At 50.0% G+C, this 16,178-nt stretch overlaps 1 protein-coding gene across 5 annotated transcripts in view; it reads right to left on the bottom strand.

The window, feature by feature from the left end:
• The window catches only part of ACACA (acetyl-CoA carboxylase alpha), a 938,215-nt gene that overhangs the window by 333,017 nt on the left and 589,020 nt on the right, over positions 1–16,178 (bottom strand). For all 5 annotated transcript variants that reach the window (XM_085649480.1, XM_085649478.1, XM_085649479.1 and 2 more), the window contains 3 exons: positions 14,799–15,068; positions 4,988–5,085; positions 960–1,080 (listed from right to left, as the gene is read on the bottom strand). In XM_085649480.1, the coding sequence (XP_085505606.1) occupies positions 960–1,080; positions 4,988–5,085; positions 14,799–15,068 (489 nt within the window). The remainder of the gene's footprint in view (positions 1–959; positions 1,081–4,987; positions 5,086–14,798; positions 15,069–16,178) is intronic.

Raw genomic sequence — 16,178 nt, forward strand, 5'->3', positions numbered from 1 at the left:
ACATTTTCAAGATATATGTACGGCATAGATACATACATATGGAGTTAGGTACAGAAAATCTAGACTTACTTGCCCGTCAATATTTTTTAGCGATATTTTGTCCTCGATATTTAGTACCATCGATATTCTGACTTTGACATTTAGAATGCACACCACCTAACACATAATAAACAATTTCACAAATGAAATTAATAGGATCACATATCACATCACCATTGACCTCATCGAAGAAATTACTGAAGCTGCAAAGCTACCCCTGTTTGAAAAATCACAGCTGCTCCAAAAACATCTCTAACCTTTAAATCACACCTCTTCATTAGACTACATATGCTTCATGCATCAAACCCACTCTACACCACACCTTCCATTTCTTGTAGATCATCTGGCAAAACTACACCTGCACTCTAAACACTACAGACCCATAGCCTAGATCTTCCTCTAAAAATTACAGCTTATAGAGAGTACACCACCACTCTCAAGGCCACGCAACTCCATTCAAAGCCACATCCTTCTCTGGATTTACGCACCCTCTGGAACACAACTCACATTACCTCTTCTCCCTGGATCACACCTCTTACCAATTCCACACCCATCGCCTGTAGACTCACTGTTAAAACATCCTAGTCCACAACTTCTTCCCGGACCACAGCTCCTGCACAAACCATATTCCAAATGTAGATCACAGGACCAGGCTTTACACCATGTCTTTTCTTTAGATCACTAACATCTCCTCCGGATAGAACAAATCTTGACTGAACCAAAATTCTCTTAGACCACACCTCCATCGCTCAAATCACAGTTCTCTCTTAAGCACATTCTTTCTAAGATTAAACGTCATACAGAGATAACATTTCTTCCAGAGCCATTATGCTTCTTTTAAACTCATCACTTGTCTAAGCCTCACATACGCTTCTATAAACAATTGGCTTTTAATTAGAAGTGCAGTGGTTTGTGAATACCAAATTTATGGTGATGATTTCTTCGTAGGCCAGTGATGATTCTCCAGCAATCATTCCAGATCCCCTGAGGTTTTCCACTCCGATCCCTTCTTCCTTGCCAATGATGTCTGTTATTTTATACCTGTTGATGAAATGGAGCATAAGATCCCAATGTGGCCTGGATCATGGAATGACAGTGCGTTGAGGAAGGCAAGAGTATGCAAGTAGATCAGATAAGAAGTACATGTGAGAATACTGGCAACATGGAAAGCAATTTGCTCTGTTGTGATTCTTGTGTAATTACGTAGTCAGAGTCCTGGTTCTTTATCATGGATACGGTTAATTGAATTCATCAACACAGAATACCTCTGCCCATGCGCAGGATCCCAAAACATTTTTTAAAAAAAAGATAAATATCTATTTCTCGAAAACATATTTTTAAAAAAATGTCTATTAAAGGCAATATTTACTGTCTTTTTACATTATCCAACAGAGAATTAAAAAATAAAGTTTAGCAATCAGCCAAGCGACAACACCCTTTACATTTGTCCCTTTAAAAGGAAACATTGTTTGGAGGGTATTAGAGGGGCAGCAGTTTCAGAGAGAAATGGCACTGTCACTGTAAGGTTGGAGGCTCCTGTAGAGAGCCCAGGTCAGTTACTTTTAACAGCACAGGTCTTAATCTTAATCACCCCATCCCTGAACATTTTTAGAGTTGTGTCAGGGAGGCCAGAGGCTTATTTGTAAATGAAAAGAGGATACACATGATGGACAAGTAGGATTAAAAGTAGAAAATATTTATTTCTCCACAATGAGAGTTTCAACACAAAAAAATCATAAACATATAAATTACTAGAAATTGTATTCCCAATATATATGGAAGAGGAAACCTAGAAGTATAGGAACAGCTAGTAATACAAAAAAACAGGGACACAGCGAGCCAGCATCCGAGGTGGACGGACTTGAATCCTCAGAACTTGGGGTTGGCTCCATCTTCACGGACCTCCTGAAGCAGCTAGGGACTGAGGCGCTCACGACAAACGGCCCATCACCACAGGAACCGTTTGTACTCTACGGTTTGAAGCTGAGGAATGAAATGCGAGGAAGTATGAAAAATGCAATACTCTCTACTGAGGCATGGTGCAACAATCCCAAAACACATAAAGTTTAGATCCATGGGCAGGGAAGGGTGGTAAGAAGATGTGCTCGACTAGAGGGAAGAGAGTGGTTTCTCAAGATGAGTGGGGTACCAGAGCCTCTCACAGAGCACTCCGTACCACGCTTAAGAGGCTATACCATGGAACATGAGTGAGAGGCAGATATTGGCTGCCCTGCAGAATTGCAACACATGTCCGGAAATACCGAGAAGAGGTGACTGCAATGGAAGACACATTTGAGGCCATTGTCGAACATCCAGCTGAAACAAAGGAAGTGAAAATAAAGGTGATCCATTTGGGCACCGTGGCAACCATATGGAGAGTTCATACAGGGTGCAGCAGAAGCTTTGCAGATGCACAATAGCCACAACGTTATAAATGGACAGCAGGATTACTTCGGGGACACAGCTCAGGCAGGAACACCTGCCCACTGGGGCACAGCTAGGTTCAGAGATGGTGAGCTATTCGGCACGAATTCAAGAATGATCAAGTTATTGGGGGACACTTCGACTAATGTATCACATTTTTTGTGGTAAACTATATATAATTATCAGTTTAATGTTCTCTGGGATTCATTCATCTACCATAGGCAAGATCAAATGTAGTACCCACTTCCACCGAATCTAATTCTTGCAAAAACTCTTTGACCACAGATCCCAGGGGCCCCAGTCATGAGGAGAACGTTAAACAAGTCCCATGTACCAAAACTCACAGCATAGATGATTCAAAGGAGGATTCATTACATAGACTCAATAAATACAGAGACCAAAGAAGGTCAGCAATATTAATGGATGTTTCCTCAGAAAAAACACTCTTTGACCTTCAAAAGGCCCCCTCTCTGGACTACAACCAAGATTACCTTTTATTGTGAAGCCCTTAATTGTATTACCAAAACAACTGTGCATTTGCCTTTATTTTTAGGCACTACTGATTTTCCTAATAGAGTCATGTGCGCTATTTTAACCACAGTGAAGGAGTGTTGTCACTATTTTTTAACACTTAATAATCAGTTTCACATATTTTTGTCACTGTAGAAAAAAAAAACGACAGTGAAGAAATTATTCTACGGATAGAAAGTATCAAAAACAGTGTGTCACTTTGTTCCTTTACAGATACACAGTAAGAATATGTATCCCACACATGCAGGGCCAGGACTAACCCGTGCTCCCTTTTCCCTACAGTTCCTTCCAGTCCGTGGTGAGAGGGAGGGCACACCGTTTATGCTTAGTCTTATAATTGTATATCCCCGCACAATCTTAAACAGGCTGAACTCCAACCAGATATGTTGAGAAAGTGAAAGTATGCATCGTCCTGGTCCATCGGAGCTCCTCCTCGGTCGCCCTCTGGCAGGGTGACGTATATCGAACTTGAGGCCACCACGCAAACTACGTTATTACCTTTTTGTTTGCAGTTTTCAGGCCAAGGGTGCCCCTGAACTGCTCTAGGCCACTCCTTTCTTACTAGAAAGCTGGGCAGTCAGCACCATTATTCCTTTAATATGTTGGAACTTCAACTGTCCTGCCACTTGCTTTTCAAGAAAAGTGGTAACCTTCATAGCAGCTGGTCCACACAGAGAGACTTAGGGCTCGGGACTGGAATAGCTGGCGAAGCTTCTCAGAATCTGTGAGGGTATACATTCTGTATCATATGAAGTCTTGTGCTCTGGCCATTTTACTTAGCAGAAAAGCTGTGGGCGGAATGCTTGGATTAATCTGAAATACTGATGAATATCATGTGCGTCTGTGCCATTACCGACGGTGGCCAAACACAAGCACAGTGGCTTTGGTTCCGCACCGATAGGAACAGACCCACATAAACTGCCAAGCCACATCCCCTCCGAATGGAAAACAAGCAACCCCAGACATTTTTCAGCCTTGTTGAGTTTCACAGCCAGCAAGGAACTCACCTCTAGCATAGCTGCTCGGTTTGGACGACAGCTCCTACTGAACTAGGACAAAGGTTGATGTGCATAAGGCTTGACCCTGTTTATAGGGGCACTGTGAGCCAGAATTAAAGAAACGATGGACTGGAATGAGGCCGAGAGTCATTATCAGTGGTTGAGATTAATGTATGCATTCAATCTGGAATTGTATTCCTCCCTATTCCACTTACACCACCGAGACTCTGATATATGATGAGAAAAAATAGATGTCAGATGTCTCATACTGAAAAAAGTGAGAAAATGATTCCGATTTCAGAGTTCAAATCACGTGTTAAAGCGATGAGTTCAACTACAAGGGAACCAAAAGTATGAGCAAGCCAATCAAGAATGGTGCCCAAGGAGGAGCCCCACATTCCACAATCACTCCATGGGGATTAAAGTACATACTAAGAGAGAATAAAGGTTCCTAATGTGCTGCTGTTTCAGAGGTTTCCTGTTTACCAGAAACCAATGAGAATACCATGGTACTCTCTGAGATATACTTCAATCTTGAAAGGCACAGGAGACACAAGCAGGGTGGGTGTGTTGCAACTTAGGTGAGAGCTGTCCTGTATATATCATACACAGAGTGGCCCCCTTAATCATAACAGAGAGTGTTAGAACTCTAAATCTGTGTTAAGAAACAATGTTATGGAAAATTGACATCTAATGTACAGATAAGATGTCAGATCATAATTTGATATTTTCAAATGTTTGGATCTATATATTTCGTTTTTCAATTATTTGATGCTACATAACAAAAACTGAAGCAGTGAACTGAGAGTGAAGATTGTGGTTCAGTAAGCATGAGAGAGATGAAAGATCTAAAACAGCTAATTCACCCACACTTTAAATCGCAAACTAATACTGAATTTGAGATTCATCCAACAAGAAAGGTCTCCATCTTTAGTGCCACGCTTAGAAAACTAGAAAAGGACAAATGTGTTGTTGGTCTAGTTGTAGAGACGTACCTGGATTCTCCTTCATCCTCCACGTGCTCACAATGGACCGAATTCAGAGCACTGACTTTCTTGTAGTCTTGCGGTGTCAAATACAAGTACTTGTATCCCTAGAGAACACAAAATCTGTCATTTTCACCATAATAACTAAGATTTAGACGTCACAAACATAGAATATTTTCAGTCTGGCGGTAAAGTGGTAATAGTCACAAACTAGTTGGGAAGTGCAGATGCAATAATATCACAATTTTGTGCAAATGACAAATATATTCAAGGAAAACAAACAAAATAATAGAATTAATGAGTTAGTGCAGGATTGCAGCTGTTGTACTGCATGGAAATCACAAGACACATCTTAAACAAATTGTGATCGAAATAGTGTAAACGAAGGCAAAATGTAGCTCTGAATGACCTGTGGTAGGGACATTAGATGGCAACACATAGTATCTGAGAAAGGGGTGCTAAAATAGTTTAAGTACACTCTGAAACTATCCCTTGTCAGGACATACCAGCAGGTTATTGTACCACAGCAAACACAGACATGAAGGAGCAGATGGCAATGACTTTCAGGACTTTACAGGCCAACAAACCAAAGAAACTACCCAAGTGGCGAGTGTTACTGCCAGGATCTTTTAGCTCTAAAAATACCGGGTCCAGGTTTTACCCAGAGTCATGGCAGGAAGACGAACTTCAGCATAAATTTTGAAATTAATGTTCAACCTACAACAGCTTAAGTAAAAATGAATCACATGCACAAGAAAAACGCCTGTGATAAATCAATGTATTCTCTAAAGAGGCCCCACAAAAACAGACATTGTACTTCACAAATCCTTCAATTTATTCCAAGAAATACCTTTAATTTTTTTATAAGGATCCATGTTTTCCTTTCGATTATGGGAATTATTAGTGTAATCCAACTTTGCTGATTTCCATTTCTTGCTTGTGGGCTTTCCTGCATTTATAATGTTGGTGTTTGTTGGTCATTTGGAAGAGGCAGTAGTTCAGCATAAAGTCTTATCCATGGTTGCAAGTCTCCTGGCTATATGAGTTGTGGCTATAGGGGTTGTGGCAAATATGCGATGAAGTCAAAGGACCTCCTCCCCAAGTCAATCAATATTAGGATAATGTTATACAGTACAGGTAGCAGAGCAACATATGCAGGTCTTTAAACTGTGCACCAGACACATGAAACACAAAAGAACCTTCCCATGTATAACTCACAGTTTAAAGACCTGCCATTTATGTAACTCTATTGCAGGATTGATGTTGTACTATCATTACAAGAGTCTACAACAGATTACACGAGAGCAGGAATTATGTAGTATTTGAAGATGTAAAACAGCACCAACCACACAGCACCAACCCAAGACCAAATTTAACTACTGACAAGATCTAACAATGGATGTGATCTGCTTTTGCCTTCACAGTGCTAGTATTAAGTAACTATCTTTCATTAGACTATAAAGTCCCAGACCTTAGCGTTTGCAGATCAAACTTAAAAACTGGGGCCCGGGGGCGTGGTCTCGCCGGGAATGGAGTAGGACGCAGGTCGCGGCCGCTCCGGACCGCCGCTGATGTAAACTGCCACTTACAGCGGTGTGACGGCGACGCTTGGACCGGAGACACAGCCCGGGAAGAGCGGAGCACTGGAGGTGCCGGTCTGGGCGATCGGCGGTGGCTGTTGAGGCTGGCAAATACCGCGCAGACGAGGTGCCGGCCGGGCTGGCCGCCATTTTCTCTACACCCGATCTGCGCGCCCGGAGCTGGGCGAGTCCGGAGCTGAGGAGGCGTCGCACTGGTGACTGCTGCAGGCTCCTTGCTGGAAGGCACCGACTGTAGAGGACCCCTGACGGCGTCGGCGATGAGAGCGACGACTGCGAGGCCCGAGCGGAGGCGGTGATCGCCGGCGTCAGATTCTGGTAGGCCGGGACGGTCCCGGGTGCGTTGGGGGCTCGCTGCGGGCCCGGAGACGGCTGCTGACGGCGCTGGGTGTGCGGAGTGACCCGACCTTGAGGAGGGAGAACGACGGCTCCCCGAGGGGGACGCCTGGCTGGCCGGTGTGACTGGGGACGCAACGTGGTGGCTGAAGAGCACCCGCCGCCATTTTCCCTGCTGCGTGGATGCGGCCTGGTGGTGAGCCTGGCGCTAGCGGCGGCCTGGTGTGGCCGAGGGAAAGCGTCGCCCCTGGTGAGCCGGGCCCCGGTGAACTGGTGCTGACTGCCTGCTGGGCCTATATCCTGGGAGTGTCCGGTGCCCGGCCTCACTGCACCCCGGTTGGCGCCTGCTGAGCTGAGGCCCGGAGACCTGCGACTATTGGTGCTTGGGGGAGCGCTGAGACGAGAGAGCAAGCGGTTGGAAGGAGATCACGGAGCCCCGCGTTGCCGCGTTGTCCCTGGGGGCTGCTCTGGGACCACCGACCGGCTCGTATTGAGACCTGCTTGAAGACGGAGGGAGTGCGCCTCAGCCTGGGGCGCTGCGGCCTAGATTTGCTTGGAGCCTGCCCGGACTGGCGGGAGCGGGGACAGAGGCTAACCTCAGCGTAAAGGCCCCCCCACGGCTGAAGGGCCGATCGGGGCCCCACCGGGTGGACCGGGACTGAAGCGGCGAGCCGGCAGATGCTACGGCGCCCCCACTGCACCTCCCCCATCCGACTGAGCCGGTGGGATCCCCCGGGGGGGCGGATCGCCTGTCCGGCAGCTGGGCACCACGCGGGGGCTTGAGAACCTGACATTCCCCTTTCCCGACGGCGCAGAGCCTGGAGGGCCATTTGGAACGGGCTTCACTGCCACTAATGGACTGCGCAGCCCAGTGACCTGCGCTTTACGCTGAGTTCACATTCTGGAGTGCCGGGGTCCCTGCTCCCCCCTGTTAAGACGTTGCCCCCTGACTCTCTCGCAGCATGACGCGCACTAAGCCAGGGAAGGAGCCGCCCGCGGCCCCCAAAGACGCCTCGATTAAGGACTTGTGGGGCAAGCCGAATGTACCGTCGACGAGTGCAGCATTATCGGATCCTGGGGCCGCCGCTGCGCCAGTCACGCAGTCCTTCATGGCGTCGTTCATGCAGGAGCTCAAAACAGAAATTGGGTCGCTGCGCACAGAGGTCCAGGCCTGTGTCAAGGAGCTGCGACGAGATGTTGGGGAACTCGGTGGCCGGGTTGATGACTTGGAGAAAACCTTAGACGCACGTACGGAGGACCAGGAACACCTATGGCAGCGGCTCGCCACTCTAGAAGAACAGCAAATCAAACAAGAAGATTTGGAAAATAGGGGGCGCCGCAACAACATACGCATACGGGGGGTGCCAACTGGAGCGTAAGGAGCAGACATTATGTCATTTGTGGCGGACCTACTCCATGATATTCGAGGTGACGATGACACTTCCCCACCCACATTGGACCGTGCGCACAGGGTCTCAGGACCGTCTGGAAGGCCGGGACTCATCCCTGACATCTTGACGCGGGTCCACTTCTTCGTCGAGAAAGAAGCCATTCTCAAAGCGGCTAGAAGCAAACCTGAAATCCTCTGTGGGGGCAAGCCCATCCAGCTATTTCAAGACCTGGCCCCTACTACCCTCCGGCGCCGGCAGGACTTCCGGCCCATTACGGACAAGCTGAGGGAACTCAACATTCGATATCAATGGGCCCACCCCTTTGCCCTCATGTTCCAGTGGGAATCTAAGCGACGTGTGCTGCGTTCCTATCGAGAGGCGGCCCAGCTGCTTCAGATCCCGGACTCCCCGCCGGCTAGCCCCTCGCGCCGGCCTGCTGGTCTCCGCGTCCCTCTGAAGCCGCAGTGGTCCACGGTGCGCCGCCCTAGGCACCCCTCCTCCCCGGATGGCAGCCGATCCTCCCGGGACAAGCAAGACATCATAGAGCACATCAAATCCCTGGAGGGAGGTCCGTCACCATCTGGTTCGCAAGCGCTCGCCTCCAAATGAATGTTTCTTGGTGACACCCCTTTTCTGGTAACAGCTTGGACACTGAGTCGGCTGTGGGTTTGGTCTACTTGTGGCGGCCCTGGCCCTGCCTCTCACGACGCCCGGGGGACCTCCCTGGGGGGCGCACACCTGCCTGGTACCTGGCGTGACACCTGTACGGCTGCGGCGGTGGTCCGGAGCGGACCCTCGACATCATGGATCTACAGATAAGCGATGACTCACCCCCATTCCTATTTCTGGGAGAGTGACATCTCCGGGACAGCCTGTGCCATTGTGCCTGGCTACTCCCTAGACTGGAATAGGCCTTGCTGGCCCTGTTGGCCGATTAAGTGTTTTGGTTGTTGTTCTTGCCATGTTTCCCTTCTCTCCTCTCCTTCCCTTTCTGTACCCTTTTGGTGGGGGGGACACACGTCTGAGGGGAACAACAGCATGAAAGATGTCTTGCGTCAATGACTGACCCGCCTTCTTGGAAGATTGTATCCCTCAATGTGAAAGGGCTTAACTCACCCAATAAGAGACGCCAAATATGGCGCTATTTGCTCCTGCAGAACCCCGACGTCATTTTCCTCCAAGAGACCCACCTTCTCAAATCGGATGTGGTGCGAATGGCGCACCCCCGCTTCCCCCACCAGTTTTGGTCTTCGGCCACCACTAAGTCGGCGGGAGTAGCCATCCTCTGTAGGGCGGGGTTCCTCCGGGGAGACACTAGGGTCAGCGGAGATGCCGAGGGTCGGTTCCTGCGGGTGGAGCTCAGGAGAGGGAATCACCCACTCACCTTGTGCAATATCTACTCCCCCAACCAGGGTCAAGATGCCTTTATACGCGGGATCATTAGGGAGCACCTTGAGCCAGTCGACACCGATCTCATAGTTGGAGGTGACTTCAACTTGGTGTGGGACGCGGAGATGGACCGCTGTGGGGGGGCGTTTCACGGGACGGGGGCCATGTCTGCGGCGGTGAAGAGTTCTCTCACTTCCTTAAACTTGGTGGACGCCTGGCGGTACTACTCGCCGGGGCTTCGGGACTACACTTTCTACTCCCATGTACACCGCTCATACTCTCGCATCGACCTCCTCTTTGCATCACACTACCTGCTCAAGGACATCATATCAGTGTCACACTCTAGCATTTCGATTTCGGATCACGCTCATGTGGAATTGCTTATACGGGAGTGTTCCACTCGCCCGACGCGCTTGAGCCGCTGGAGATTCCCGGATCACGTCCTTCGTGACCCGGTGGATAGAGAGGAGGTCCAGGCGGCCATCCTGGCGTATTTCGCGGATAACGACGCGCCGGGGACCCCCCTCCCTCTTCTCTGGGATGCCTTTAAGGCTACGATACGGGGTACCCTCACGGCAATAGCAGCAGCCAGGGCGCGGGAAGCCAGGCTCTATGAAACCAAAATCGAGCGTGAAGTAAAGACGTTGGAGAAGCTAGACCACGAGCGCCCGATGGCGTCGCGTAAGAGACGCTTGGCCGTTCTACGCGGGCAGCTCCGCGCGCACCGTACCAACAAGGCTGAGCGCGCCCTGCTTTCACTCAAGCAGCGGTACTACGAGGGCGGAGATAAGGTAGGTGCTGTTCTGGCGCGGCGCCTGCGAACACGAGCGGCACGAGCCCATATCGCCAAGCTGCAAAAGACGGACGGGTCATGGGCCATTGCGGAACCGGCAAAGCTCCAAACGTTCCGCGATTACTACGCGGCTCTATATGCGAGCGACCCGCCGGCGGCAGCTCTGATATCGGAAACCGTAGACACCTGCGGATGGGAACCGCTGATCAAGCAGCAATCTGAGACCCTGGAGGACTCTATCACCTGCACGGAAATGGCGGAAGCCCTGAAGGATCTTCCGCTCGGCAAGACGCCAGGCCCGGACGGGCTGCCGGTGTCCTTCTATAGGGCCTTTTTGCCGCAATTGCAACCGTATCTCCTGCGCCTCTTCAACTCGTTCGCGGAATCAGTGGGGCCCTCGCCGGACATGGCAATGGCTGAAATAGCCCTCATACCGAAGCCCGGGAAGGATCACACCCTTTGCTCCTCTTACAGGCCTATTGCACTATTAAACACCGACTTGAAATTATACACCAAAATCCTGGCTAAACGGCTTAGCACCCACCTCCCGAACCTCATCGAGCCCGACCAGGTGGGGTTTATCCACCAACGCCAGGGGGCGGACAATGTGCGCCGCATAGCGCACATAGTGGGGAAGGCCAAACACTGGAGGATCCCAGCATGCTTGCTATCGCTTGATGCAGAAAAGGCCTTCGACCGAGTGGACTGGAATTTCCTCAGGGCGGTCCTGCGGAAGGTGGGGTTGGGCCCTAAGATGGTGGCACGTATCATGGCCCCCTATATCTCACCGATGGCCAGAGTGCGGGTCAACGGCCAACTCACGCAGCCTTTTCCCATTTGCAGAGGTACTCGGCAGGGTTGCCCCTTGTCGCCCCTGCTGTTCGCCCTTGTGGTGGAACCTCTGGCCATTAGGATACGCCAGTCGCCAGATATAGGTGGCATATCCCTTCGGGGGGTTGAGCACAAAATCGCTCTCTTTGCAGACGACCTCCTCCTTACTCTCTCAGACCCCCCGCGCTCGCTGCCGGCGGTCCACTCGTTACTCCAAACCTTTGAGAGTGCCTCTGGGCTGAAAATCAATCATACGAAGTCCTGGGCCCTTAACCTTACGATTCCGGATGGGGAACTCGCGGCGATCCAGGCCTCCGTTCCGTATCAATGGGCGAGCAAGTCGGTGCGGTACCTGGGCCTTAACATAACCCCGGACCTGGACACTTGGACGCAGGCCAACTGGCAGGAATACAAGCTCTCAGTCATGGCCGACCTCCGAACATGGAAGGCCCTGCCCCTCTCCTGGCTTGGTAGGCTGCACACGGTTAAAATGTCTATCTTGCCGAAGATCTTATACCTTTTCCAAACCTTGCCGACTCCTATTCCGGAACACTGCATTCAGGGGCTGCAGCGTGACCTCACCACATTCATATGGGGGGGAAGAAACCCCGCTTTTCCAACCGGATCCTGAAACTCCCTCGGGATCGGGGAGGGCTGGCCTGCCCCAACCTTTTAGACTACTACTGGGCGTCACATCTCCGCTATATCTTGGAATGGGGGGCGTGGGAGAGTGAAAAAGTGTGGTTCCACATGGATCGGGCAGTCACTTGTCGTCCACTCTGGGACCATGCTTGGCTGCCCCGGGAGGCTCGTCACCGTAGCGCCTACATGGCGGTCCCCACCAAAACGGTCCTTGAAATCTGGGACAAGGTGGCAGTTCGTCGGGGCCTAACCACTTTTCCGTCTCCCCACACCCGGATTGCCCGCAATCCGCAGTTCCCGCCGGCGGCTCGCCCTCCATATTTCGCGAATTGGACGGAAACCGGCTGCAGGACGATCCGTGACCTGTTTATTGGGGACTGTCTCAAAACATTCGCTCAATGTAAGCTGGAGTTTGGGCTTATGGAGAGGGACAAGTTCCAGTATATACAACTGCGCCATTGGATACAGGGCTTTGCCTTGGCGCAGGCGGCCACGCGGCCCTACACCCCGTTCGAGCGGTTGGCGCGTACTTTCGGCACATACAAGGGGCTGATCTCCCGCATATACAAGGTGCTTCAACACGCACAGCGACCGGATTCCCATCCATACCAGGAGAGATGGCACAAAGTCACTGGCTCAGGTGTTACCCCTTCCCAATGGTCTCGGCTCTGGAGCGACATCCCCAAGCTCCTACGTAGCATTCCCCAACAGGAATCGGCCTACAAGGTGATGACCCAATGGTACTACACCCCCGCTAGGCTCCAAAAAATGTTCCCTACGACATCCCCCCTCTGCTGGCGCTGCACTCAGGCGACGGGTGATTTCATCCACATTTGGTGGACATGCCCTCTACTGATCACCTTCTGGAAGGAAGTCCTCAGTCACATAAAAAAGGTTTTGGGGTATCCTCTCCCGGAGGACCCGCTGGTGGTACTCTTGGGCCTTCGGCCGACGACTCTACGGGCCATGACGGGCCGTGACAGACACCTTAGCTTCCACATGCTGGGCGCTGCGAAACAAACAGTGGCTCTCTATTGGAAGAAGCCCGACACACCCTCAATCAATGTATGGTTTACCCGCCTGTGGCATGTGGTGGCGATGGAGTTCCTCACGGCACGCCTTCAACTCCGCGATACCAAGTATCGCCAGCGTTGGAAGCCCTTGATCGACCACCTGGGGAGACTAGAGCATACGAGACTACAGCCTCCACGGCTCCGAGCCCTGAAACTCTTTGACGATGTAGTAGACCCTACCGATCCAGGGAACTTCTGGAGACAGGCAAACAATTCGGGGTCTCCGACTCTTCCAGACGCCCCCGGGTTGGGGGGGAACCTGCCCATGGAGGACCTTGACCTTCGGCCTACGCCCTGTGGTACTGGTGGGACCCATACTCCCCCCCCCCCCCCTCCATGCTGAACCTCCTCCCCTAGACTCCCCACCCCCACCTTCTTCCCTTTCGTTCTGTCTCCCTTCCCCATTAGTTGATTGGTCGCCTCTTCTCTATCCATTTGATGCAGGTGCGGTAGTGGATAGCTTTAACACGAACACAGCACGGTGAGAATGGGCGGGTCCCTAATATGTTGTTACTGTGCCATGACTTACATGCTGGTTGTTGCCCTATGCCTTACTCGATACGACCCTGTTGGATGCCAGCGAGCCTATGCCACACAACGCTTGCCGGTTGCCAGCCCTCTCATGCTATACTCACTGCAGGCCATGAATGGGGACTCATTGAGGGCGGGCTGGAGGGTATCCCTACACGCTATCCATTAGACGGGCGGGATATGTAGCAATGCACTGCTTGTCGTGACCCAAATGTATAATAGCCGAGGCGGACTGCATGTGTGGGTAGATGTGTTTACAGGGAACTGCATAGCAACGTTGTCAAGTGCAGTCTTTAGCATGCCAGGACATTGGCCCCTGAGGACGTGCTTAGTGTTGCTCGACCTGCTTGCCTCCGCCTAGTGCCTATTGCAATGTTATACACTCCCTTGTCAGATGGGGGGCTCGCGCAGGGTGTAGGGCTTCTACCGGGGATCCGGGCTAGGGGCTGCCTGCTCATAGACCTACCCCCGGGGCATCATTGAGTCTCCCAGGCTTCCCTGACTCTGAAAGTGTTTCCTGCTGTGTGTAAGTTGTTCGCTGCCGGCCTATAAGGTTGTAGGCACATAAGCTGTGTATCACCTCTGGCATGACCTGCTAAACGATTAATAAACGTTTGATAACAAAAAACTGGGGCCCACATCCTTTGTGCACTCAGAACTTTCTCACCTCTGTCAATACCCTCTAGTTCCTTTCAAATGAGGTGGTGATGTTATTATGGCTTTTGGCGATAAAGTGTCAGGCCGACACCTGTGATGGTTGTCTCAGCAGAAGGGAGGCTTAATGTAGCCTGGAATTTCACTAGTCTTCATTCCCTCCAAATCTAGATTTCTGCCAAAAGTGATGGCGCATTTTGGCAGGGTATGTTCGGAGATGATGGCGTTGCTGCTGCCCAATCTGGACCTGATCTGGGAGTATATAAATTGCCCCACATTCCAGTGATCTATCACAGATAACTTTCAGAAGCAACAGAATTAAACCCATTAAGAAATGTCCATGTAACCTGAATAAGAAATTCACTGACTTAACACAGTCCTTACATAGCAGTTTTGGGGCAAATATATGTACTTGTGCATGATGTCTACCTCTATACTGCTGATACAGGAGGCATGTGACTGAATTCAGTTAATATTGCTCTCAATCCATCAACATTTTTGAAGTGTTACCTCTCAATCCCCTAAAACACAGGTAAAGACAAGCATCTTGGCAATAGATGAAAACATGCAATGGGTCCTCACTTTATAAGGATCTGTTGAATCTTCCCAAGCAACATGAAACATGTGGCGGATCTCCTCAGCCAACCCAATCCTTGCTCCACTATTGGCGGCCACGTAAATTCGTGGGATCTCCTCTGAGCGGGCCAGCTCAGAAGCTCTGAGAAACAGCAAGTCTTCCTGAGGACCGAAAGAACCGATTCTGTAAGTGATGTCATTGCCAATAACCACAATGTCTCGGCCATCTGAATATTCAGGGCTCTTCAGGGTCATTTTCCAAGCCACCATGCCAATCTGCAAAGAGAAAATGCACCTGTATTAGGGCATGCGTGCTGGTGTCATCGTCTTTTTGACTTGATTAGTATTACTATGATACAAACAAAGCTAAGACATCCATGTTAGTTCCATCCACACAAGAACAAAGCAATCCACCGAGCAATTATTCAACAATCTTCTTTAATATGCAGGAAAATATTTATGCCAATTACAGTGGATTTATATAGGCTTAGCACTGCTGGTTTTAACTATTCGGTACAACTTCAAAGTGGGTCCCATCACAGGACTGGCTAGATTACTGAACAAAGGATGGAAATCAACAACTAAAGCAATACGAAAAGGAAAGTAAGAGTCTAAAGAGAAAAAAAACAAGAAAGATCTGAGGATAGCCATCTCATATATTACACACAAAAAAAAGAACCTGCCACCACAGGCGATCAGAGACTATGCAGTTCGCAGTCTTAGTTAAACAACACCTTACTCAGTCGTTTAAAATGAGCTTTCAAATGCTACCGTAGTCAAGTGGGGGCTCAAGGGATGCAACAAGTGTTCACGAAGCAGCATGACTTAGAAGAGAACGTATACCTTCAATGATCAACTGCATCTTGAAATTGTACTTCTTCAAAGAGTGTGCCTAACAGATACAGCTAAACACTTGTTTTAAGTTATGTGAGTGGAAAAGGGAACGTGTTCTGCCACAGTCACTATGGTACTCGTAGCACTCGCTCTCTATACGTCACAGTCGGTTAGGGATGCCCGCTTTGCAGTCAGGATCAGATCAATTCTACCACTTTCAGATTTTGAAGAGGGGCCCTGAGCAAACATCCACTCTTCGGGCACTGCCCAACTAAGTAGCTGTGCATCTGGTCCTGGCTTTCAAAGCTCTGCATGGCATGGGGGCGCATTACATCCGTAGAAGGGTCTCATATTACGTACCTGGTAGATCCCTTAGGTCAGCACACCAACACCTTATGGTCCTTCCAAAGTGTCTCAGAGCCCGCCGTGACGGTCCCTCGTTCCAGGTGCTAGTGGCTAGATTCTGGAACAAGCTGCCATTCCCGCTTAGGCAGCTCACGAACATATTGGCTTTCAGGAGACAATTGAAAACCTGGCTGTTCCAACAAGCAG

Source organism: Triturus cristatus, chromosome 3_2 (assembly GCF_964204655.1).
Source record: "Triturus cristatus chromosome 3_2, aTriCri1.1, whole genome shotgun sequence".
Taxonomy (NCBI): Eukaryota; Metazoa; Chordata; class Amphibia; order Caudata; family Salamandridae; genus Triturus; species Triturus cristatus.